Source organism: Panthera tigris, chromosome B1 (genome assembly GCF_018350195.1).
Source record: "Panthera tigris isolate Pti1 chromosome B1, P.tigris_Pti1_mat1.1, whole genome shotgun sequence".
Classification (NCBI taxonomy): domain Eukaryota; kingdom Metazoa; phylum Chordata; class Mammalia; order Carnivora; family Felidae; genus Panthera; species Panthera tigris.
In genome coordinates this window covers 76,176,518-76,201,687 of record NC_056663.1, presented here as the reverse complement: position 1 = coordinate 76,201,687, position 25,170 = coordinate 76,176,518, and the positions used below count along the sequence as shown (strand labels likewise).

Sequence of the window (25,170 nt, the reverse complement as noted above, 5' to 3'; positions counted from 1 at the left end):
GTCAGTTAAGCATCCAACTCTTGATATTGGCTTAGGTCATGATCTTCCAGGTGTGGGATTGAGCCCTGCATCAGGCTCCATGCTCAGCCTGGAGTCTGCTTGGGATTCTCTCTCTCCCTCTCTTTCTGCCCCTCCCCACTTGCACATGCAAAAAAAATAGATAAATATTTTTTAAAAACCTATATATTCCTGTTTCCATTTTATTTTTAATATATAGAAATGGGATTAAATTTACATAGATTTTATAAATAAAAATAAAGAGAAGAGGAACTAGAGAAATCACAGAACAAAAATACTATTCCAAAGATTTATAAAATAAAAAGTAATATACCACAACCCATTTTAGATTTCATGAACACTATACTCACTTTGGGGCCAGGTGTTTTAAAAAATAGCCCATTGCCTTGAGAGCTTGTACTCTGATTCCTTCACTTGTCGATGCCATAAGTTTATAGATAACACTGAAGGAATTAAAATTAAAAACAAATTACTAATATATTATTCAAAAGTAAAGATTTAAAATACATAGGTATACATTTATTTTTATATATTCATGATTATAAACCTAATTTCAAGATATGGGTGAATTTAATACAAATTCCTGACATTTAAAAACTTACGTTTCAACTATACTGTCTTCAAGAAACCCGCTTTATACATAATGACACATACAGACTAAAAGTAAATGGAGAAACCATAAACCATGCTAACACTAATAAAAAGAAAGCAAGAATAATTAACACTAATTTCAAAGAAAGCAGACTTTAAAGCAAGTTAAATTATCAGAGATAAGAAGGGCATTGCTTGATGATAAAGGGGGCCAATTCTCCAATAAGACATAATAGTCTATAACATGTATGTGCCTAACCATAGAGTATAAAACAATGTGGCATAAAAATTGATAATACTGCAAGAAGAATAATGGACGAATACACTATTATAATTGGAGACGTTAACATCGCTCTCAGAAACAGATCCAGCAGACAGAAAATCATTAAGGACATAATTGAACTCAACAATACCATCAATTGACTGGATTTAATTGACATTTATTGACTATTTCACCCAGTAACAGCAGAATACACATTTTTCTTAAGCTAACATGGAACATTCACCAAGTAGCTCACATTCAGGGCTATAAAACACATGTAAACAAATGCAAAGATCAGAAATGATATATTGTTTGTTCTCAGACCACAAGGAGATTAAACTAGAAATCATTAACAGAAAGATAGCTGCAAAATTCCAAAATACGTGGATATTAAACAAAATGTTAAAAAATAACATGTAGGTCAAAGAGGAAGTCTCAAGAAAATCTAAAAATATTTTAAACTAAATGAAAATGAAAACAGGCTATTAAAATCTGTGAAATCCAGCAAAAGCAGTCCTTACGAGGAAATTTATAGCAGTGAATTATTAGAAAAGAAGAAAAAACTTAACTCACTAATCAAGCTTCCACCCTAGAAAACTAAAAAAAGAAGAGAATACTCAATCCAAAGTAAGCAGGGGAAAATAAATAAGTATTAGAGTGGCAAACAAAAAAATTAAAAATAGTAAATCAATAGAGAAAATCAATGTAACCAAAAGCTGATTTGAAAAAGATCCATAAAGGAGATAAGCTTCTAGCCAGGTTAACAAATAAAAAAAACACAATTTACTATTTTCAGAAATGAAAGAAGGAACATCACTACAGATCCCATAAACATAAAACAAATAATAAAGGAACACTATGAACAATTCTATGCCCTTAAATTCTATAACCTAGATGAAAGAGACCAGTTCATTAAAAGAGATAATCTGCCAAAACACACCCAAGAATAATTGATGATCTACGATTTTACTAATATGTGGAATTTAAGAAACAAAACACATGAATATATGGAAAGGAGGAAAAGAGAGGAGAGAGGGAAACAAACCACAAGGGACTCTTAATGATAGAGAACAAACTGAGGGTTGCCTGAGGGAGAGGGGTGGGAGATAGACTAGATGGGTGATGGGTAGTAAGAAGGGCACTTGTGATGATCACTGGGTGTTGTACGTAAGTGATGAATCAATGAATTCTACTCCTGAAACAAATACTGCACTGTATAGTAATTAACTAAAATCTAAATTTTAAAAAAAGGGAAAAAAAGAATAACTGATGATCTAAATAGGCTTATAATGACTAAAGATAGTGAATCAATAAATAATAACCTACCAAAACAAAAGGGCCAGAACCAGACTGGTTTATTGGTAACTTCTACCAAAAATTGAGGAAGAAATTATACCAATTCTCTACAATTCCCTTCAAAGGACAGAAGCAGAAGAAATACCTCCTAAACCATTCTATGAGCCAGCATTACCCCATACCAAAATAAAAATTAAAATGAAAATAAACACATTACAAGAAAACTACAGACCAATAAGTCTCATTAACAAAAATGAGGGGCGCCTGGGTGGCTCACTGAGTTGAGCATCAGACTGTTGACTTCAGCTCAGGTCATGATCTCATGGCTCCTGAGTTCCAGTGAGCCCCACATGGGCTCTGCACTGCTAGCACATAGCCCACTTGGGATCCTCTTTCTCTCCCTTTCTGTCCCACCCTCACTTGCATGCTGTCTCTAAGTAAATAAACATTAAAAAAAAAAAGATGAAATAAAATTCTCAAGAAAATATTATCAAATAAATGCAAAAAAACATAAAAAGAATTATATATCATGACAAATTTATCCCAGGGATGCAAGGACTGGTTCAAGATTTGCAAATCAAATTATATAATCTATCATGAAATCAATTAATCTGTAGATAAGAAAATTACTAGTATAAGTAGATATAGAAAAAAGCATTTGAGGGGCACCTGGGTGGCTCAGTCGGTTAAGCGTCCAACTTTGGCTCAGGTCATGATCTCACAGTTCACGAGTTCAAGCCCCACATCAGGCTCTGGGCTGACAGCACAGAGCCTGGAGCCCACTTCGAGTTCTGTGTCTCTTCCTCTCTCTCTACCCCTCCCCTGCCCCTGCTCACACTCTCTCTCTCTCTCTCTCTCTCAAAAATAAACAAACATTAAAAAAAATTTTTTAAAGCATTTGACATAATCCAACACCCATTCATGTTAAAAACTCTAAATAATCTAAGAATAGAGGAGAATTTTTCTCAACTTCATAAGGACTATCCACAAAAACCCTACAGCTAAGGTACCTAATAGCAAGAAAAATCAAGTCTTCCAAATAAGATCAGGTACAAGACACCACTCCTTTTCAGCCTTGTACAGGAAGTTCTTGCTAATGCAGTGAGGCAAGAAAAGGAAATAAATAGTATACAGACCGCTAAGGAACACATAGAGCTGTCTTTGTTCAAAGAACATCTAGAATTGGCACACACACACACAAAAAAAACCTCCTATAACTAATAAGCAATTATACCAAGGTTGCAGAATACCGAGTTCATATACAAAAGTCAACTGCCTTCCTATATTCCAATAATCAACAAGTGGAATAGGACACTAAAAACACAATACCATTTACAGTAGCACTCCCCAAAAATGAAATACTTAGGTATATACATCTAACAAAATATATACAAGATATGTATGAGAAAAACTATAAAACTGATGCATAAAACCAAAAAAAAGAGCTAAATAAATGGACAGAAAATCTATGTTCATTTACAGGAAGACTCAATATTCTCAATGTCTCAGTTCTCCCCAACTTGATCTATAGATTCAATACAATTTTAACCAAAACCTCAACAAGATATGTGGATATCAAGAAACTATTCTAAAGTTTATATGGAAAGGCAAAAGCCAGGGCAGCTAACACAATTACTGACGGAGATAAACAAAGTTGGAAAACCAATGTTATGTGATTTCAAGATTTATTATAAAACTGTGGAACCTGGGTGGCTCAGTAGGTTAAGTGTCTGACTTCAACCCAGATCATGATTTCACAGTTCATGAGTTCAAGCCCCACATCAGGCTCTCTGCTGCCAGCAAAGGGTCTGCTTCAGATTCTCTCTCTCTCTCTCTCTCTCTCTCTCTCTCTCTCTCTCTCCCCCCCACTCCTCCCCTGCTCTCTCTCTCTCTCTCTCAAAAATAAGTAAATGTTAAAAAAAAAGATTTATTATAAAGATATAGTAATCAAGACAGTATGGTATTGGCAAAAGGGAGAGCAAAGGTAGTACAATGGACCAAAGATACTCTTTTTGTTTAAAAAAAGTTTTTTTTAATGTGTATTTATTTTTGAGAGAGAGAGAGACACAGAATGCAAGCTGGGGAGGGGCAGAGACAGAGGGGCACACAGAATCTGAAGCAGGCTCCAGGTTCTGAGCTGTCAGCGCAAAGCCCAATTCGGGACTCAAACTCACGAACTGCAAGATCATTACCTGACCTGATGTCAGCCACCTAACCAACTGAGCCATCCAAGCGCCCCTCAAAGATACTCTTTCAAAACACGATGCTGGAACGTCCACATTCAAATAAATGAATCTAGACACAGACCTTACACCTTTCATAAAAATTAACTCAAAATGGACCTAAATGTAAAATGCAAAACTATAAAACTCCTAGGAGACAACGTAAGATAAAACCTAGATGACCTTGGGTATGGTGATACAAGATACAAAACCAAAGACACAATCCACAACAAAATAACTGATAAGCTGGACTTCATTAAAATTAAAAACTTCTGCTCTTCAAAAGACAATAGCAAGAGAATCAGCAGACAAGATAGACCGGGAGAAAATATATGTGAAACACACATCTGATAAAGGACTGGTATCCACAGTATACAAAGAACTCTTAAAACTCAACAATAAAAAAAAGGGAACAACCCTATTTAAAAACGGACCAAAGAACTTAACAGACCCTTACCAAAGAAGATATACAGATGGAAAATTAGCCTATGAAAAGATGCTCCACATTATATGTCATCAGAGAAATACAAATTAAAACAACGAGATACTACTACACACATCTATGAGAATGGACAAAACCCAGAACACCAACAACACCATGTATGTAGAGCAGTAAGAACTCGCATCCAATGCTGGTGGGGAAACAAAATGGTATGGCCACTTTGGAAGAGAGATTTTGGCAATTTCTTACAAAACTAAACATATTTTTACCATAGGATCCATCAATCATACTCCTCAGTATTTACCCAAAGGAGATGAAACCATGTCCATACCAAAATCTGCATATGCATATTTATAGCACCTGTATTCATGACTGGCAAAACTTATAAGCAACCAAGATGTCCTTCAGTACATGAATGGATGAATAAACTATGGATATCTCAACAATGGAATATTATTCAGCACTAAAAAGAAATGAGCTACCAAGCCATGAAAAGACATAGAGAAATCTTTTTTTGTTTTAAGATTCATTTTTTTTTTAATTTTTGTTTGTTTTCTTATTTTATTTTTGAGAGAGAGAGAGAGTTTGAATGAGTGAGGGGCAGAGAGGGACAGAGAGAATCCCACAAGGTCCAGAGAGAGAGAAAAAAAGAGAGAGTGCAGAGCCTGGAGGGGCTGGAAATGAACCACAATCATGACCTGAGCCAAAGCTGGATGCTTAACCAAATGAGCCAACCAGGTGCCCCAACATGGAGGAATCTTAAATGCACATTACTAAGTGAAAGAAGCCAATCTGAAAAGGCTGTATGATTCCAAACATATGATATTCTGGAAAAGGCAAAACTATGGAGATAGTAACAAGGTCAGTGGGAGCCAAAGATTGGGGGTAGGTGTGGAAGGAATGAACAGGCAGAGCACAGAGGATTTTTAGAGCAATGAAAATACTCTGTATGATAACCAAATGACAGATACATGCCATTATACAGTTGTCCAAATCCACAGAATGTACAATACCAACAGTGAAGCATAATGTAAACTATGGACTTTGGATGATTATAATGTGTAAATGTAGGTTCACCAACTGTAAATTCTAATGGGTGTGTTGATAATAAGGAAGAGTATACATGTGTGGGGACAGGAGAGTATATGGGAAACCTCTATACGTCCCTCTAAATTTTACAACTCTTCCAAAAAAAAAGTCTTTGAGAAAAACTTGCTTATCTCTACTAGTTATTGTTCCTTTTAATGAAAACCAAAAAATGAGAACAAATTAAAACATTTAGAAAATATGGTGATTTAATATACACCCATAAATATACTTATGCAAATTGTATAGCATAAAGCTGGTTCTGAGTCACTATTTTTTCCTCTACTGCAGGCTTAACAATGCCCTTTGGAAGTTACCACATTTAAGATCAATACAAAGAAAGCACTGTTTAGTGGTAACACATATTTAAATCCGTAAATAATTTTCACCATGGAAAGCAAAGGAACAGGAAAATGAATGATAATGACAACAGGTAATGAATGATAATAAAAAATAAAAAGCAAAAGACTGAAACATAAATGACATCTAAAACAAATTTCATAATCAATTCTCAAAATTTACATAATAATCTAAGTTTTTAAATAATCTCCGAGGGCATTCAGCCACCAGACCACTGATTTGAACATAAACAAAGTATAGAAAAATTTGAGTATCATACACAATTTGAGTAAAAAAAAAAACATTCAATTAATTCATTATACCATTTCTTCCCTCATAAACATTTAGAAAAAAATCTGAAAAGTTTATGATTATTTTAAAATACTAAGATTTTCAACTATCCTCCTAGATAAAAATTTTAATGCTTAATAACTAAGTCTGAAATGGGGCACCTGGGTGGCTCAGTTGGTTAAGCATCCGACTTTGGCTCAGGTCATGATCTCACGGTTCGTGAGTTCAAGCCCCACATCAGGCTCTGTGCTGACAGCTCAGAACCTGGAGCCCGCTTTGGATTCTGTGTCTCCCTCTCTCTGCCCCTTCCCCGCTCACACTCTGATGTTTAATGTAAACATTAAAAAAATTGTCTTCAATAACTAAGTCTGAAAAAACATAACTATGAACAAAAAGTAAAGACCTTGATCCTCTAGTAGCTGACAGAAATGAAATATGTGAAAAGAACTTTGTTTCCTATTAAAATATTAATTAAAAACATCTAGGCCCATAAACATTGTAATCTCATAAAATGAGATATGTGAAACTGGTTATTTTTAATTCAAATTGTATTTAAAAAACTATAACATTCAATTACTGGGACAACACTATTATGTTTATAAAAGTTTTCCTTCTATGATTTAAATTAAGTAAATAAAAATTAAATTATTCGTAAAAGAAATATTAACATAAGCTTAATAGCAGTTTAAAAACCACAACACTCAAAGATATTTTAACACAGAATTAATCTATGAATGCTATAGCTTAACTTAAATAATCTTTGGTTAAAATTACAATGATTTCACCAGAAGATGAACTCTAGATCAAACTATAATTACTTTCAAATTTTTATTAGTATTAATCACATGAGAAGACCAAAATTAATAGAATAAGATCCATATACCTAATATTTATCCTAAAGTAATTTTTTAAGTGTTGAGTATTTTTCACTAAAGCAGAATCCAATTAGTTTATATATCTACTAAACATAACCACTAAACTTTGAAAAACCAAAGCGAGCATATTTTGCTTTCTGATCAAAGTTTAGTCCCTATTTAACACAAAAACCATTCTTCACATTAGAGCAGGAAAATCCTGTACCACTTCAATGACATTTATATATTTTTCTAACTATTAAAAAATTTATAAATATATATACATTTCTCTATTGGAAATAGAAACAAAAGTAGAAAAAGATAAAATTAATCCATAAGAAGCACTATTAAAATTGGGGACTGTTTTCATATAATCTATTTTACTCTGACCATACATATAATCATATAATAAAACACACATGGACATTATATATATAATGTATATATGCACACACACATATATATCTTTTTTCTATATTGAAATGTACTATGGCATGTACACTATAGCAGTTTCAATGAAGAAAATATTCAGGTAATAGAAACACCAAAAAGAGTAATTTGAAAAGTAACAAATTATTTCAATCTGTTCACAGACATAAAAATAAATGATTAAAGCTCATGAGACTCAAAAATTAAAAATTTGATACTTAAAATTTAAACAGGGACTATGAAGTGACTGACACTGCATCAGAACACATAGGAAGAATATGTGTTGGAAATAACGTCTCAATGATGTGATGGTGAAAAAGAATTTATATTTAACAAATAAATGAGAAAGTTTATGTCATTTAATGGAAATTAAATTGCCACTTAAAATTTAGAAATGCTACTGACTTCTATTATGCAGTGTAGCATACCTGTATTATCTTGCATCATGAAAGACTATCTTCCCTCCAATTTTCTCCATTTTTTTCAATTTGAGTCTATGTCACACTCCATTTGACTTTCAGTTAGTATGAAAGCTTCACTAAATATATCTGCGCCCTTTGCATGTTGGCCTTTAAAACTTACGGTAATATATTTTAGGCAGCAATGTGACCATAAACAGATAATGAAATTATATATCAATGCTCCATTTGAATTCTGTCTCTTTAAATCATAAAAGAAATTAAGAAAGAAGTTAAAAAAGAAAAAGCTCAAAAAAGAAGAACAGAAAGATGGAAAGAACAACAGACAGGCAGACAGACAGACAAAAAAGAGACAGAAAATCTACAATTTACACAATCTCATACTGAATTTTGGACCTAAAAATTATTTCCACAGAACTCCAATTAGATTTAAAGGAACTACCTACTCATCATTCCCAAATTAATTCCATTTTCTATAACTAATATAAATATTCAATACATCTCTTTATTCAGTGTTTTTTAAAAGTAGTTGAACCACATATAGACAGGACTAATTATTCACATTTCCATATATTAGTCCAATTTACATATTTTTCAGTTGTTCACAATAAGTAAAAGACTGGGAAAGTACCAAAATTTAAAGCATACTATTTAAAAAAAAAAAAAAAAAAGCAAGAATGACTTCCATTAATGCCAACGTGGAAGTCAGCATGTCCCTCCACAAAAAAAGACAGAAATAAAATTAAACAACACTTTCACATGCAACCATTCAACCAACAAAACAACAAATTGAGAGGCATTAATTCTTGAGAAATTACTACACACTGAGGTAAGAAAATCAAGAGTTACAAGAAAACTAGATTAACAATAAGTAAACAATTAGGAAATTTCAATAAACTATAAAAAAGCACCACATGGCCCCTGGGTGACTCAGCTAGTTAAGCGTCCAACATCCACTCAGGTCAGGTTCTCATGGGTTCGTGAATTCAATCCCTGCATAGGGCTCTGTGCTGACAGCTCAGAGCCTGGAACCTGCTTCAGATTCTGTGTCTCCCTCCATCTCTGTCCCTCCCCCAATTGCGTACATGCCTCTCTTGCAAAAGTAAAATAAACATTAAGAAAAATTGTTGGGGGAGGGTGCGCCTGGGCGGCTCAGTCGGTTAAACACCAGACTTCAGCTCAAGGTCATGATTTCACAGTTCATGGGTTCGAGCCTTGCATGGGGCTCTGTGCTGAAACCTGGAGCCTGCTTCAGATTCTGTGTCTCCCTCTCTCTCTGCCCCACCCCACTTATACTCTGTCTCTCTCTCTCTCTCAAAAATAAACATTTTTAAAAATTTTTAATTAAAAAATTTTTTTAAAAAGAAATACAAGAATCTAGAGTTGAAAAGTAAATAAGAAAAATGAAAAATTCACAAGAGGCACTCATTAGCAAATTCATATGGCAAAAGACAGAATCTGTGAGCTTTAAGAGCTTTAAGACACAATCTGTGAGCCCAAAGAACAAAGAGAAAACGATGGAAGATAAATTAGCGAACTTTTAGAAACCTGTGAGACAATGTAGTATTCCACCATAGCTATAATGCAGGTGTCGGAGGAGGAGGAGGAGGAGGAGGAGGAGGAGGAGGAGGACGACGACGAGGAGGAGGAGGAGGCAGAGGAGAAGGAGAAGGAAGAGGAAGGAGGAAGGAGGAAGAAGGAAGAAGAAGGAAGGAGGAAGGAGGAAGGAGGAAGGAGGAAGAAGGAAGAAGGAAGGAGGAAGGAGGAGGAGAAGCGGCGGCAGCGGCAAGAAAAATTTCTGAAGAAACCATGGGGAAAAATCTGGCAAAAAGTGATGGAAAAACATTAACTTGCAGATTCAAGAACTCAATAAACCAAAAAAGGATAAAAACAAAGAGGATCACAATTAAACAAAATAGTCAAAATTCAAAGACAAAGGAAAAAGCTTAAAAGCATCAAGAGAAATAGGACTCAACCCAAAGAAAACAACAATACAAGGATGACATCTCATTGAAGATAGTAGAGGCCAAAAGTCAATTAAATCACAAAGTGCAAACAGAAAGCTATCTGTTAAAATTTTATATCCAGAATAACTATTATCAAAAAATTAAGACTAACAAAAGTATTTTCAGATGAACAGACTGGGAAAATTCATTACTAACAGACATGTCTTACAAGAAATAAAGTCCACAAAGAAGAAAGGAAATATAATATCATAAAACCATTAAATAGAAAATAATTTTTAAAAAACGAAAAAAATCAACAGGGAGTTCTGGTTCAATGAAGATGGAGTGAAGCTAATAACAGCCTCTCAGTCTTACATATTAGAACCAAAACCACAAGAAAAAATGCAAAAAGCAATTTCCTAAGTACTAAACAAAAGCAGTTGCATTGGTGTAAAGGAGGTAAAACTTGGGAGAATTACCCATTATGAAGGTAAGGAGTCTCAATTTTTACTTTTCCCTTCTAAATCTGACCCAAAAGTGAGCCTTTATTTCAGAGGTGGATGTCAGAAGCTCAGCTGGCAAATAATGTGACAAAAACTGTCCTTTGGTTAGGGGAACTAACAAAACGGGTTTGTACAGGAGGTGGGGTGCGGGGAAGGAGGACACAGGGTGTGGTGTAGACCTGAAAAGAAGGAAATGGGAAAGAAAGATCCTCAAAATCTTTGTAAAAGCCCATAAAAACCCAAGGCTAACCCAAGAGATATACCTGCAAGGGGCAGACAGACCAGAACAGCAAAATCTTTCTGTATTGAAAAAAGACTTGAATTATCACCCAATTCTTCACCTAATTCCTGAGTACATTATGTGCAAAAAAGACACAAATCAGGACAAGACAGGTTTTTTAAATGAGTGATATCTGTAACCCCTACACACAGAGGATAAGTAGAACTTGTAGTCTGACCCTTCTTATTAAAACAAGCAAAACATCAACATTTGTTGATTTTAACAAATTTTTTAACAAAACACATTTTAACAAAACACATAGTTTATAAAAGAACATTCACAACATCTAGGACACATTAAAAACTTACTCAACATACAAAGAAGCAAGAATATGTAATCATTTGTCACAGGAAAAGACACTGAACAAATGCTGATGAGATGGGCAAATTGTTGGAACTATCACACAAAGATATCAAAGGAGCTATTATAAATATACTCCAGAAGGTAAAAGGAAACACAGTCTAACAGGATCAGAAAATAGTTCTCAACCAAAAGAAAAAGTATAAAATTAACCATATTAAAATTATACAACTGAAATGTACAAATCTAAAATAAAATATTCATGAGATGAGCTTAATATCAAAATATAAAAAACAAATCTCCATAAAGTTGAAGATCAAGTTTATCATACATAGCAAGCTTCTTTATCAATAGACAGTATCAAATGTGAAGAACAAAGAAAGAAGCTTGAAATAAAAAGCCCTAATATTCACATTACTAGAGACCCAAAGTAAAAGGAAAAAGATATAACTGAAGCAAAAAGTATGAAAATAAGGGTCTAAAGCTTATCAAAATGTGATAATTACAAAGAAAGCATAATGAAACTGTAGAAGGGCTAAAGAATATGTCTTTATAGCAAGTACAAAAATGTAGTACCTTTTACTTAGCCAACATTGAAATAACCATACATTTCTCATTAGAAACTATGGGTACCAGCAAACAATGGAAAAATATTTTAAAGTACTAAAATAAGTAAAATTTCACACAGAATTCTATATGCACCAAAAATATCCTTGCATGAAGGCCAAATAAAATTATATTCAGAAAAAATAATTCAAAAATTTATTTCCAAAAAAACTGCTCAACAAGAAATCCAAATACAGTTCTTCAAGAATGAAAAATGAGGGGCACCCAGGTGACCCAATTGGTTGAGCGTCCAACCCTTGATTTCAGTTCATGATCCCAGGGTTGTGGGATTGAGCCTTGCATCAGGCTTTGCACTGAGCATGGAGCCTGACTAGGTTTCATTCTCTCTCTCTCTCTCTCTCTCTCCCTCTCTCTCTCCCTCCCTCTCTCCCTCCCTTCCTCTCTCTCTCCCTCTGCCCCTCTACCCTGCTCATGCTCTCCCATTCTAAAATAAATAAATACATACATACATAAATACATAAATAAATAAAACTGTAAAGATATGGAAAATTTTTTAACATTTTTCTTCCCTTACATTCTTTAAAACACATATAACAAGTGTAAATAAAAACTGTAACATTGTCTAGAGAGACTAGCAATATATTATGTGTAATAAGAAACAATGGTGGAGGAAGGGGCACCTGGGTGGCTCAGTTGGTTAAGCGTCCGACTTCGGCTCAGGTCATGATCTTGTGGTTCACGAGTTTCAAGCCCTACGTCGGGCCCTGTGCTAACAGTTCAGAGCCTGGAGCCTGTTTTGGATTCTCTTTCTCTCTCTCTCTCTCTCTCTCTCTCTCTCTCTCTCTGCCCCTTCCCCTGCTCGTACTCTCTCTTCCTCTCTCTCTCAAAAATAAAACATTAAGAAAGTTAAAGAAACAAACAAACAAACAATTGTGGAGGTTAAAGGGACAAATAAAATTGAAATGGTTCTAGATTCTATGTGAAGAGGTAAAATATTAACTCAAAGTAGACTGAAATCTCTAGTGCAACCACTAAAAAGATTACCAAGATAGATACAAAACCAAGAATTAATTTTTAAAAGAATACTAAAGGAATTCAAATACAAGAAACACAGGAAAAGAGAAACAGATGGGAAAAATTATACTGGGACAAATAAATAATAAAATGCTAGGTGTAAATAAAGCCTTATCAGTAATTATGTTAAAAGTAAGTAGTCTAAACACAATGAGAAGACTTAGTTTCTCAGAATATAGTTTCAAAACTAAAAAATTCAATTATACTGTGTGTTTTAGTAATAGTTTTCCACAAAAGAAGAAGCAACCGAATGTGTATATAGAGAAAGACAAAAAGATTTAAGGAATTGGCTCTCACAATTCCGGAAGCTTGATAAATCCAAAATCTGCAGGGTAAACACATACTCTGGAGATTGAGAAAAAAGTTATAAAGTCCAAAGGCATACTGTTGGCAGAGTTCATTTTTATTGGGGGAGATGAGTCTTTGTTCTATTAAGGCCTTCAACTGGCCTGATGAGAAACCTACTTTTCTCAAAGTCCACCAATTTAAACATTGATCTTATCCCAAAAATGCCTTCACAAAAATACCCACAATAACGTTTGACCAACTATCTAAGCACTGTGACTCAACTATGTCAACACAAAATTAGCCATCACAATGTGTCAATAAGAAATTCAACTGAATACAAAGATACAGATAGGGGCACCTAGGTGGCTCAGTCCATTAAGCATCTGGCTCTTGATTTCAGCTCAGGTCATGATCTCACAGTTTATAGATTCAAGCCCCGAGTAGGGCTCTGCACTCACAGAGCTGAAGCCTGCTTGGGATTCTCTCTCCCTCTCTCTCTCTGCCACTCCCCCAGCTCACACGCACTCGTGCTTTCCCCCACCCTCCTCCCCTGTCAAAAGGAAAGAGGAAGGAAGGAAGGAAGGAAGGAAGGAAGGAAGGAAGGAAGGAAGGGAGGGAGGGAGGGAGGAAGGAAGGAAAGAAGGAAGGAAAGAAGGAAGGAAGGGAGGGAGGGAGGGAGGGAGGGAGAAAGAAATAGGTAAATTAAAAGTATAAGGGGAAAAAAGATATACCACGCAAACCAAAAGCAAAAGAAAGCTGGAGAGCTATATAAATATCAAACTAAGTAGATTTCAGATGAAAAAATAAGTTCACAGATACAGAAGAAAATGATATAATTATAAAAGCATCAGTTCACCAAAAAGACATAAATAACAATCTTAAAATATAGGCATACTTAACTTCAGAGTTAAAAATACATAAAGAAAAATAAACCTACACAGAAATGAAAATGGAAAAAACATAATTATAGTCATATTTCAATAATCATCTCAATAAATGGTAGAAGAAACAAAGCGTAAGAGCATAGAAGATTTGAAGAACACTGCCAACCAACTTAGCCTAATTGACATTTACAAAACAATTCCATCCAGAAACATCAGAATACATATACTTTTCCAGTGCACATGGAATATTTAGCCATATATACCATACACGGGTATGGTACCAGTATGGTACACCATAAAGCAATTCCCAATAAATGTAAATGAATTTAAGGCATACAAAGATACTTGCAGGCCACAATGGAATCAAAATTCAAATATTAAAAGATCTCTGGAACACACTTCTTTAAGGCACATGGATAATACATGAAATTAAAGGAAAAATAGAAGCATTTTGAACAATAAAAATGTAATTAAAGTAAAAGTGCTTATGAAGAAATTTATAATAATAAATGCCTATGTTCAAAAAGTCTTAAAAAGTGAAACAATAATAAATTTGATCAACTTCTTGCCAGAGTGATCTGAAACAAGAAAAATTATCAGTATCAGAAATGAGAGATGTCACATCACTACATGTTCAAGAGAGAATTAAATGCAAATAAGAGAAAAACTATACCAATAAATTTGACCATTTAGATAAAAGACAATTTCTCAATAGAAACTTATCAGGGGCACCTGGGTGGTTCCCACTCTTGATTTAGGCTCAGGTCATGATCTCTAGTTCATGAGTTTGGGCCCAATGTCCAGATGTGCACTGGCAGCATGGAGCCTGCTTGGGATTCTCTCCCTCTCTGCCTCTCCCTTGCTTGCACTCTCTCTCTCTCTGACTAAATAAACATTAAAAAATAAAATGTAAAAAGAAAGGAAACTTATCAAAGCTCATCACAGAAGAAATAGGTAAAAAAAAAAAAAAATAGCCCTATATTTATTAAGGAAATCAGAACTGTAGCAAAAAACCTCCCTATGAAGAAAATTTCACACAAAAATAACTTCACTGGTAAATTTTACCAAACATTTAAAGAATAAATAACAATTACTCTATACAAACTCTTCAAAAAAGTTGAAGAGTAGGAAATACTTTCCAAATCATTCTATGAGGTAAGCATTTACTCTGACACTTCAATCAACAGACTCTGAGTAAAGCAGATTACCCTCCATAATTTGAGTGGGCTTCATACAACCCGTTGAAACCTTTAATAGAAAAGAAGACAGGCACCTGGGTGGCTTAGTTAAGCTGGCAACTCTTGATTTTGGCTCGGGTCATGATATCATGATTCATGGGATCAAGCCCTGCATCAGACTCTGTGCTGACAGCGTGGAGCCTGTGTGGGATTCTCTCTCTATATATATATCTCTCTCCCTCTCCCTCTCTCTCTCAAAATAAACACACATTTAAAACAGAAGGAGAAGAAAAAAAAACTAACCTCCCTAAAAAAAGAGGGAATTTTGCCAGCAGATTGCCTTTGGACTTAAACTGCAACATCAGCTCTTACATCTCCAGCCTGCAGCCCTCCCGACCATGTAAATTTTAGACCTACTGGCCTCAACAATCACATGGGCCAACTCCTTAAAATCAACCGTCAATCAATCAGTCAATCTCTCTGTCTCTCTCAACTGGTTCTTTTTCTCTAGGTAACTCTAAAAATACACTCCCTTAAGGATAACATATAAAGCCATCTTCTAATAGCAAACGAGCATTGAAAAGTACTAAAAAAATATTTGAAATAGAGAACTGATGTGGGAAATTTACTGTAACTAGATCATTAGTTACCGTAGCTTATCATCTGGCAAAGTTGTTCTTAAAACTTTTGTGGTCCAAAATCTTTTTATTAAATGAATGATTTAAAACAAAAGTATTCTGGTTTTGTTGTTGTTATGGACTAAATGTATACCTCCCAATTCATATGTTAAAGCCTTAATACCTAGTATGGCTATATTTGGAGATGGGGCTTAAAAGGAAGTAATTCAGAAAAAATAAGGTCATAAGGTTAGGTCCTTGATACAACAGAAATAATATCCTTATAAAAAGAGACAAGAGAGCTTTTTTTCTCCCTCCAGAGAGCTTTCTCTCTTTCATACACATATAAACAGGTCATGTGAACACACAATGGGAAGGTGGCTATCTACAGTTTGAGAAGAGAGCCCTTACCAGACACCACACTTGCTGATACCTTGATCTTAAATTTCTAGTCTCCAAAACTGTAAGAAAATAAATTTCTGTTGTTTATGGAACCCGGTCTATGATATTGTGTTATGGAAGCCCAAGCAGATTAATACAATGATGATTTGGGATTGGGTATAAAGGTAGTGATATTTAAAAGGGAGGAAAGAGATCTTTTCTTGCGCCACAAATGAGTACTACTGTTCTAGGATCTAAAGATAACACTGTTAAAGAATTCAATCTTACAATACCTGTCTAACAGCAGTAGCCATACAAAATATTCACATGATTTATTTGATCAGTCTTCACAAATTAAATAGTAACACAGCCTCTATAAAATTAAAGATTTCTTAAAAAAAACATAACACATAAAACAGGTCTTATATCCTAACTCATTTATAATACATGATCCATTAGTACTTCCCATATGTGAGAATCTTCTATCATTTCCAAACTAAACTCTTATATTAAATATAATTAAATCCCTGATATACAACTCCTACCGTAATCCATTCCTCTGGTCAAAAGCAGGAATCATAGAGTTAGGATGTTCTGACATTAATGCAACAAGCAGTTGTAGGACATCCATTAGATTGTCGTCCTAAAATCAATGTAGAAATTTTTTAAAACAAGGAAAAAAGAACTTTTTTGAACACTGTGTACTTCCAAAACAAAAGAAATTCTAACTTAAAATAATAAGTAGATATATGAGCAATATATACGTGTTTTTAACAAACTGGTTCTTAACAAACCAGTTTGTTATATATATATATTGAGCAATATATACTTGTTTTTAACAAACTGGTTTTTAACAAACATATACATATTCATCTGTTTAACTCAAAATACACATCACCAAATAGTCACATAGTTTCTTAATCAAAGAAACAAAACCCCTCTTACAATACAGTATCAAGATTTCCGAAAACATATTCTATAGATATACTAACATCTGACTTAACAGGATTTTTTAGAGAAGGTATACACATCAAGAAATTGGGGGAAGCGAAGACTAGGTTGTTTTCTTTTTTATAGCAAAACATATTACAGTCTTTAATAAGGTAACAGATGTTGTCAATCTGGTGGCAGTGTTGGGGACAACATATGTATCATTTCCTAATTTTTTTCACCTGGACCACTTTATTCACTGACCCTTTCAAGAAACTAGTTCCAACAGTAAGCTTTGGAGGAAATAACTGAACAGTTTTCATATATTATTTATTGACAGTAGTGAAAATATAGATGATCATAAATGTTTGCTGAAGCAACAGACTACTGTATATAGTATAACTTGATAATATTGACAGAATAGCACAGAAGCATATGTAAGTTGTGAAATACAAAAAAATTTCCAAGAAATCCTATACATCCTTGGTTAAATATTCCAGTATGTATGCATATTATCAGAACCAACTTGGGCAATAATGACCCAAAGAGGAAAAGGGAAGCAGCTATCAAGAGCTAGTTATCTCTTGCCTTGTCTATAGGTTTTTGCCCACTGCTCTGGAGCTTTGGTTTTGGCACCTATTTGAATATCTAATTTTCAGTAAGCTAAGCAGATAATCTAGAGCTAGGGCACTGAAGCTTGGGAAAAGTATTATCTGAAGGAATTGAAAAATTCCTGAATTAACGAAGTAAGAGAAAAGAGAAGATCACTGTGACTTCCAATTTCTCTTTTATGAAATACTTCAGTCCCTTAGGGAGTCAGGATTAATAAAAAAACAAAATCACATTTCATTGGATCAAGACCCATGTCAGGCTCTGCACTGACAGGGCAGATTCTCTCTCCCCTTCTCTTTGTGCCCCTCCCTCCACTTGCATGCACAGGTACTCCCTAAATAAATAAATAATAAATAAATAAACAGACAAATAAGTAAATAAAGATGTTTAAAAAAGCAAAATCATATGCAAAAACATTACTAGGAAATTCAGTTGAAAAATCTTCAACTATTACACTGAGTAAGGAAAAAAATGCCCTAATCAAGAGGAAAAAGAAAGCACAATCGCTAATATTTGAGTCAAATATGATTCAATCAAGAAATTTAAGCCACTTTTCTACCTCAATTAAGATAGGTCAAAATAATATCTCTCATTTATTAATGATTTACAAACACATTATTTCATACTATAACAGATATTTATTAAAGCACAAGGCATGAATTATAAGATAGAAACGTAAATTATCATTTAAAATGCTGTGCTTAACATGAAATTCCATCAATTCCGAATTTTAATTATTTAAAAAATATTTAATCCAATTATTTAATTAGATTACATTGGCATGTTTTACATTTATATTCTATTTTTCCATATGTTACACTGGCTCCTAGAGATACAATAAAGGTATTCTTTGGCATACTTTCTTATTCATTCAATAAGATCTAATTTCAAAACCTTTTAAAGCTTTTCATGATTATTCTCAAAGCCATCTGTGATAACACAGGGTATTTAAATGAAAGTTGCTAAGATTTAGTTCCTAAATACATTTACTCCCCCAATGATAGCCATATAATTAGTGAAAGATAATTTTAACTTTTTTACTTTAAAAAAAAATGACACTACAGCTTCAACATATAAAATTCCAAAATATAAAATTCAAATGTTACCTCATGCATAGTGAGTAGGTAATTAAGAATGGCCTGTAATTCATCTTCCTTTACTCCAGAATCCTTTAAAAACATAATATAAGTATCTTAACTTACATATAAAAAACTTTTTTAAAAAGGGAAATACTGTAACATTTTTTCAACCTGGTCAGTTGCAATAAATATACAAAGATATAATCACATAGAATCTAAATTTAAAATATGTACTAGGCGAGGGGTGCCTGGCTGGCTCAGTCAGAAGAGTGTGTGACTCTTGATCTCAGAGTCATGAGTTCAAGTCTCACATAGGGTGCAGAGATTACTTAAATAAAACTTTTTTTAAAAAGTATTAAAAAGATATGCAGTAATCAAGACTGGATAAAAGTCAAAAGAAATAACATCAGTATCCTGTTTTCAGAACCATATATGATAAGCTATCCAACAGAGCTACAGAATTCTGAAGAAAAACAATAAGTAATTTTAAAGAGTACTATCAACAGCTACCACTATATCAAATACAGAAGACAACTTTTCCATTTCTTTTTTCTATTAAATTTGGAAAGTAAATGAATAGCTTCTAAAATTACCAGCTAAAACATCAGGTATTAAAAACTGAGTAGTACCTTCCCTGAGGTTTAAAACACAATACTTTTAAATATGAACTCAGTATTTAAATTTTCAACCTATCCTATCAATTTATTAACAATAAAACAAAGCTGCAGTGAGAAAGAGAATTACAGGGGGCGCCTGGGCGGATCAGTAGGTTAAGCATCTGATTTTGGCTCAGGTCATGATCTCACAGTTTATGGGTTCGAGTCCCGCATTGGGCTCTGTGCTAACAGCTCAGAGCTCGAAGCCTGCTCTAAGTTCTGTGTCTCCCTCTCTCTAACCCTCCCCTACTTGCATTCTGTCTCCTCTGTCAAAAATAAATAACCATTAAAAAAATTTTTTTAATAAAAAAAGAGAATTAGAAAACAAAACACTAGATAAATTTTTTAAAAACAAAATTCAAGGGATAAATTTTTTTATAAATGGAAATAAGGTATCTGAGTCTAAAAGATATACTAAAAGCTTGGTCCATGTAACACAGTATTAAATTCTAAAAAATAATAAAATGACGACAGGAAACAGGGAATAAAATATTGACAAAAAATTCATTTATGTACTGTTATCTTATAAAACCAAAACACCTTCTTTAAAAATAATAAATATTACTTTACTTACAACAGAATTAAATGGGACAAAGGCAATCATTTCTAAAGGCTGATATATCTTCCTGGTATATTTATACAGGGAAATTTTTTCTCAAAACCTGAATGTCAGGTACAAGAGGCCCACTAAAAATGAAACCTCCTAGAAGAGTTTTGTTGACTACTGTATCACTACTGCCAAGAATAATACTTAGTACTAAACAGAAACTCAGTAAATATTTGCTGAATAAAAGAATGAATCCACTTGCACCCCTACAGAAATTCATAACATATATTACAATTATCTCCAATTCTGCAATAATATATATCCATAAGTGCACAAGAAAGAATGAAAAACATAGAAAAAAGTATCTTTCAGAGTATTTTCCAATGTGTAATCCCAGGAATCCAACAAAGAGTAAATAGACAGTATCTTACGTGAAATTAAAAGTTAAAATACAGAACATGCCAAAGTAAAAGTAAATATAAACTTACCTTCATCACTAACTGCTTAATGAACATCAATAAGAATGCTCGTAGAGAAAATATTTCTTTTTGATTAGGTCGTGGTCCATCTTTGGAAAAAAAATATATACATGCACACTTAGTGTTTCAAAGACCTCAAAGCAAAGAATAAAATTGTCTTTCCTAATAGTTTCTGTACATTTATCTGAGAAACATAAAAGTGAGTCACCTAAAGGGACTTAAGCCTCAATACTATCATTTAGAACTGAAAAGATAAAGAGTTTCCCAGACAAGCAAGAGCTAGAGAAGTTCATTACCACTAAACATGCTCTATAAGAAATATTAAAGGGACTTTTCTAGGCAGGAATAAAAAAAGGCCATAACTAGAAATAAGAAAATATCAGAAAGAAAAAAAACACACTGGTAAAGGCAAACATATAGTAAAGGTAGGTGATCACTCACTTGGAAAGGTAGTATAAAACTCAAAGACCAAAGTAGTAAAATCAACTCTATCTACAATAATCAGTTAAGAAATACACTAAATAAAAAGTTTAAAATATGGTATCAAACTATAAAATATTGGGAGATGAGGGGAGCAAAAATGTAATACTTTTAGAATGCATTTGAACTTAAGGAATGACAACTTAAAATGAACTTCTATATACTTAGGTTTTTAGATTTGAAGCTCATGGCAATCACAAAGAAACCTTTGAAACACAAAAAACAAAAAGAAAGGAATCCAAAAATAACACTAAACAAAATCATCAAATCACAAGGAAAAATAGCAAGAAGAAAGAAAGGAACAGAGAAGTACCAAAAAAAAAAAAAAAAAGTAAGTCATTTAACAAAATAGCAATAAATATGTATCAGTACTAACTCTGAATTTGAATGAGTAAGAAAAAAAAAAAGGTGGGGGGGCCTGGGTGGCTCAGTCAGTTAAGCATCTGACTTCAGCTCAGGTCATGATCTCGCAGTTTGTGAGTTTGAGCCCCGCTGACAGCTCAGAGCCTGAAGCCTGCTTCGGTTTCTGTGTCTCCCCCTCTCTCTGCCCCTCCCATGCCCACACTCTGTCTCTAACTGTCTCAAAAATAAATAAACATTAAAAAAAAAACTAAGAAAAAAAAAAAAAAACAAGACCCTCTATATGCTGCCATCAAAAGACTCACTGCAGATCTAAAGATACACATAGACTAAAAGTGAAGTGATGGGAAAAGATATACCATGAAAACAGATATGAAAAAAAAGCTGGACTGGCAATACTTATATCACACAGTAGAGACTTTTTAAAAAGCTGTAACAAGAGATAAAGCACATTACAAAATGATAAAGGGATTAATCCAACAAGAAGGCATAATACTTGTAAATATTTATGTGCCCAACATTGCAGCACCTAAATACATAAAGCAAACATTACCAAACAAAAAGGGAGAACCTGACAGTAATACAATAATAGTAGGGGATTTTAACACTCCCCTTACATCAATAGATAGATCATCCAGACAGAATATGAATAAGAAAACACTGGCCTTAAATGACACATTAGACCATATACACTAAACAGGTATGTACAGAACATTCCATCCAAAAAACCCAAGACACATCTTCTCAAGTACATGAAACATTCTCTAGAATATTAGCATGACAGACCACAAAACAAGTCTCTTTAAATAAATTTAAGAAGACTGAAATTGCAGGAGCACCTGGGTGATTCAGTTGGTTAAGCCTCCGACTTCAGCTCAGGTCATGATCTAGCAGTTTGTGGGTTCAAGCCCCGTGTCAGGCTCTGTGCTGAAAGTTCAGAACCTGGAGCCTGCTTCAGATTCTGTGTCTCCCTCTCTCTCTGCCTCTCCCCCAGGCATGTTCTGTCTCTCTCTTTCTCAAAAGTGAATAAACATTTTAAAAATAAATAAGATAGGGGCGCCTGGGTGGCTCAGTCGGTTGAGTGTCCGACTTCAGCTCAGGTCATGATCTCACCGTTCCCAAGTTCGAGCCCCATATCGGGCTCTGTGTTAACAACTCAGAGCCTGGAGGCTGTTTCAGATTCTGTGTCTCCCTCTTCTCTGCCCCTCCCCAACTCGTGCTCTGTCTCTCTCTCTCAAAAATAAATAAACATTAAAAAATATTGTTCAAATAAAATAAAATACATTAAATTAAAAAAAAGACTGAAATTGGATCAAGCATCTTTCCAACCAAATGATATGAAACTAGAAATCAATTACAAGAATAAAACTAGAAAAAAACACATACATGCAGAGACCAAAAAACATGTTACTAAAAAACCAATGGGAGAGGTACCTGGGTGGCTCAGTCAGCTAAGCATCTGACTTCGGCTCAGATCATGATCTCACGGTTTGTGAGTTCAAGCCACCCGTCAGGCTCTATGGTAACATCACAGAGCCTGGAGCCTGCTTCAGATTCTGTATCTCTCCCTCTCTCTTTGCCCCTTCCCCACTCACCCTCTGTCTCTCAAAAAAAAAAAAAAAAAAAAAAAAAAAAGTTAAAAGTAAATAAAAATAAAAAACCAATGGGCCAAAAAAAAAATCAAAAAGGATATTCGAAAATACCTTGAGACAAATGAAAGTGAAAACATAATGTTCCAATATCTATGAAATGCAGCAAAAGCAGATCCAAAAGGGAAGTTTATGTCAAAACAGGCCTACCTCAAGAACAAGAAAAATCTCTAAGAGGACATACAGATGGCCAACAGGCACATGAAAAGATGCCCAACATCACTAACCATCTGGGAAATGCAAATCAAAACCATAATGAGACATCACCTCACACCTGCCAGAATGGCTAAAATCAAAAAGACAAGAAGTAATAAATATTAGTGAGAATGTGAAGAAAAATAACCTTAACACACTGTTGACAACGTAAACTGGTGTAGCCACTATAGAAAACAGTATGGAGATTCCTCAAAATATAAAAATTAGAATTGCCATACAATCCAGCAATTCCACTTCTAGGTGTTTACCCAAAAAAACCATGAATTTAAAAACATATGCATCCCTATGTTAACCACACCATTATTTACCATAGTGAAGACACAGAAGTAACCTAAATGTCCATAGACAGATACAAGGATAAAGATGTGGCGAGTACACACACACACACACACAACACACTCAGAGGAATATTACTCAGCCATCAAAATGAAAACTTGTCACTGTGACATGTAGGGATAGGCCTAAAGAGTATTATGCTAAGTGAAGTCAGAGAAAGACATACTGATAATTTCACTTATATGTATAATCTGAAAAACAAAACAAATGAACAACGTAAAACACTCATATGTACAGAAAACAAACTGACAATTACCAGAGGGGAGGAAGATGGCAGGATAGACAAAATAGATGAATAGATCAAGAGGTACAATTTTCCAATTATAAAATAAATTCAAAGAGATTTACTATTCAGTTTAAGGAATATAGTTAATAATATTGTAACAACTTTATATGTTGACAGATGGTGACTAGACTATTGTGGTAACCATTTTGTAATGTATATAAATATCAAATCACTATGTTGATACTAATACAATACTGTTCGTCAATTATTCCTCAATTTAAAGAGTTTTATGCCTTCTAGAAACACATTCAATCTCACATACAATTGTATATACAATGTTTCAAATGTACAAAATGGGTTATGCTGAAACTATAATGAAGAAGTTTATTTTTGATTAAGGTTAAATGAATTCTAAAACATGAAAATGAGGCAATAAAATTCATACTCAATAACAATATGCACTTATATTTTGCTTTAAAAGACTCTGAGAATGTTAGTACAGTAACAGAAGTTTACAAAGAAAAAAGAAAAGGAAAATCTAAACTTTATATGTGAATTTAGTAAGAAATAAACTTCTATCACTATTGTATAAGCTAATACAAAAAATTTTTAAAGTACACCTCAACACAGTTTGGTTCATTTAGAAGGGAATGTTATGTTGACTACCTCTGACATCTCCTCCTCTTCTTGAAAAAGTCCTTGGTCACACATGGCTCACATTAGAGTCAATTTTCGTGTCTCAAACAAATAATCCTCAAGTAGAATGCTTTTGAAACCAAACCCCATTGTTGTAAGATCCTAAAGTTAGGTACCTGTTTGCCCCGTATTTTCTGCAATTCCGCCCCCAACCCCCCGCCACTAATCACCATCTACAGCTAGTTCTTAGACCACCAAAGCACAGGAACACCATGACCTCAAACAGATCAATTAAAATAGGAAGAAAATTGCTTAAAACTTTTTCCACATGACAATTCCTAGACAAAGAATAGGAGAGAGTTACTGAGTTACAACAGAATTAATTACAAACTCTGTTCAGCTCTCTCACTTGAAGTATGAGACTTCCCCAAGGTCACTAATCCATCTATAAAATAAATGCCAGAATACAAAACTAATATTCAGCACATGTACATGATACAGCTACATCAGGAAATTACGATCTAGCTCTACATATGCTACAACCTTACCACCTTAAATAGATCATATAAATTCTGTATTCTCATATCTTTCTAAATTATACATAGTGTATTCTCTAAGAATAAGCAGAATTTATTTTGAAATGGATAAAGAAAGCTTCATATTAATATGAAACCTTGTGTTTGTAAATCATTGAACA

At 33.9% G+C, this 25,170-nt stretch overlaps 1 protein-coding gene across 3 annotated transcripts in view; it reads right to left on the bottom strand.

Annotated features, from left to right (window-relative positions):
- Positions 1-25,170, bottom strand: part of LRBA (LPS responsive beige-like anchor protein) — a 781,201-nt gene that overhangs the window by 620,863 nt on the left and 135,168 nt on the right. For all 3 annotated transcript variants that reach the window (XM_042983782.1, XM_042983784.1, XM_042983783.1), the window contains exons 15-18: positions 20,580-20,659; positions 18,916-18,978; positions 16,813-16,910; positions 369-461 (exon numbers count right to left, since the gene is read on the bottom strand). In XM_042983782.1, the coding sequence (XP_042839716.1) occupies positions 369-461; positions 16,813-16,910; positions 18,916-18,978; positions 20,580-20,659 (334 nt within the window). The remainder of the gene's footprint in view (positions 1-368; positions 462-16,812; positions 16,911-18,915; positions 18,979-20,579; positions 20,660-25,170) is intronic.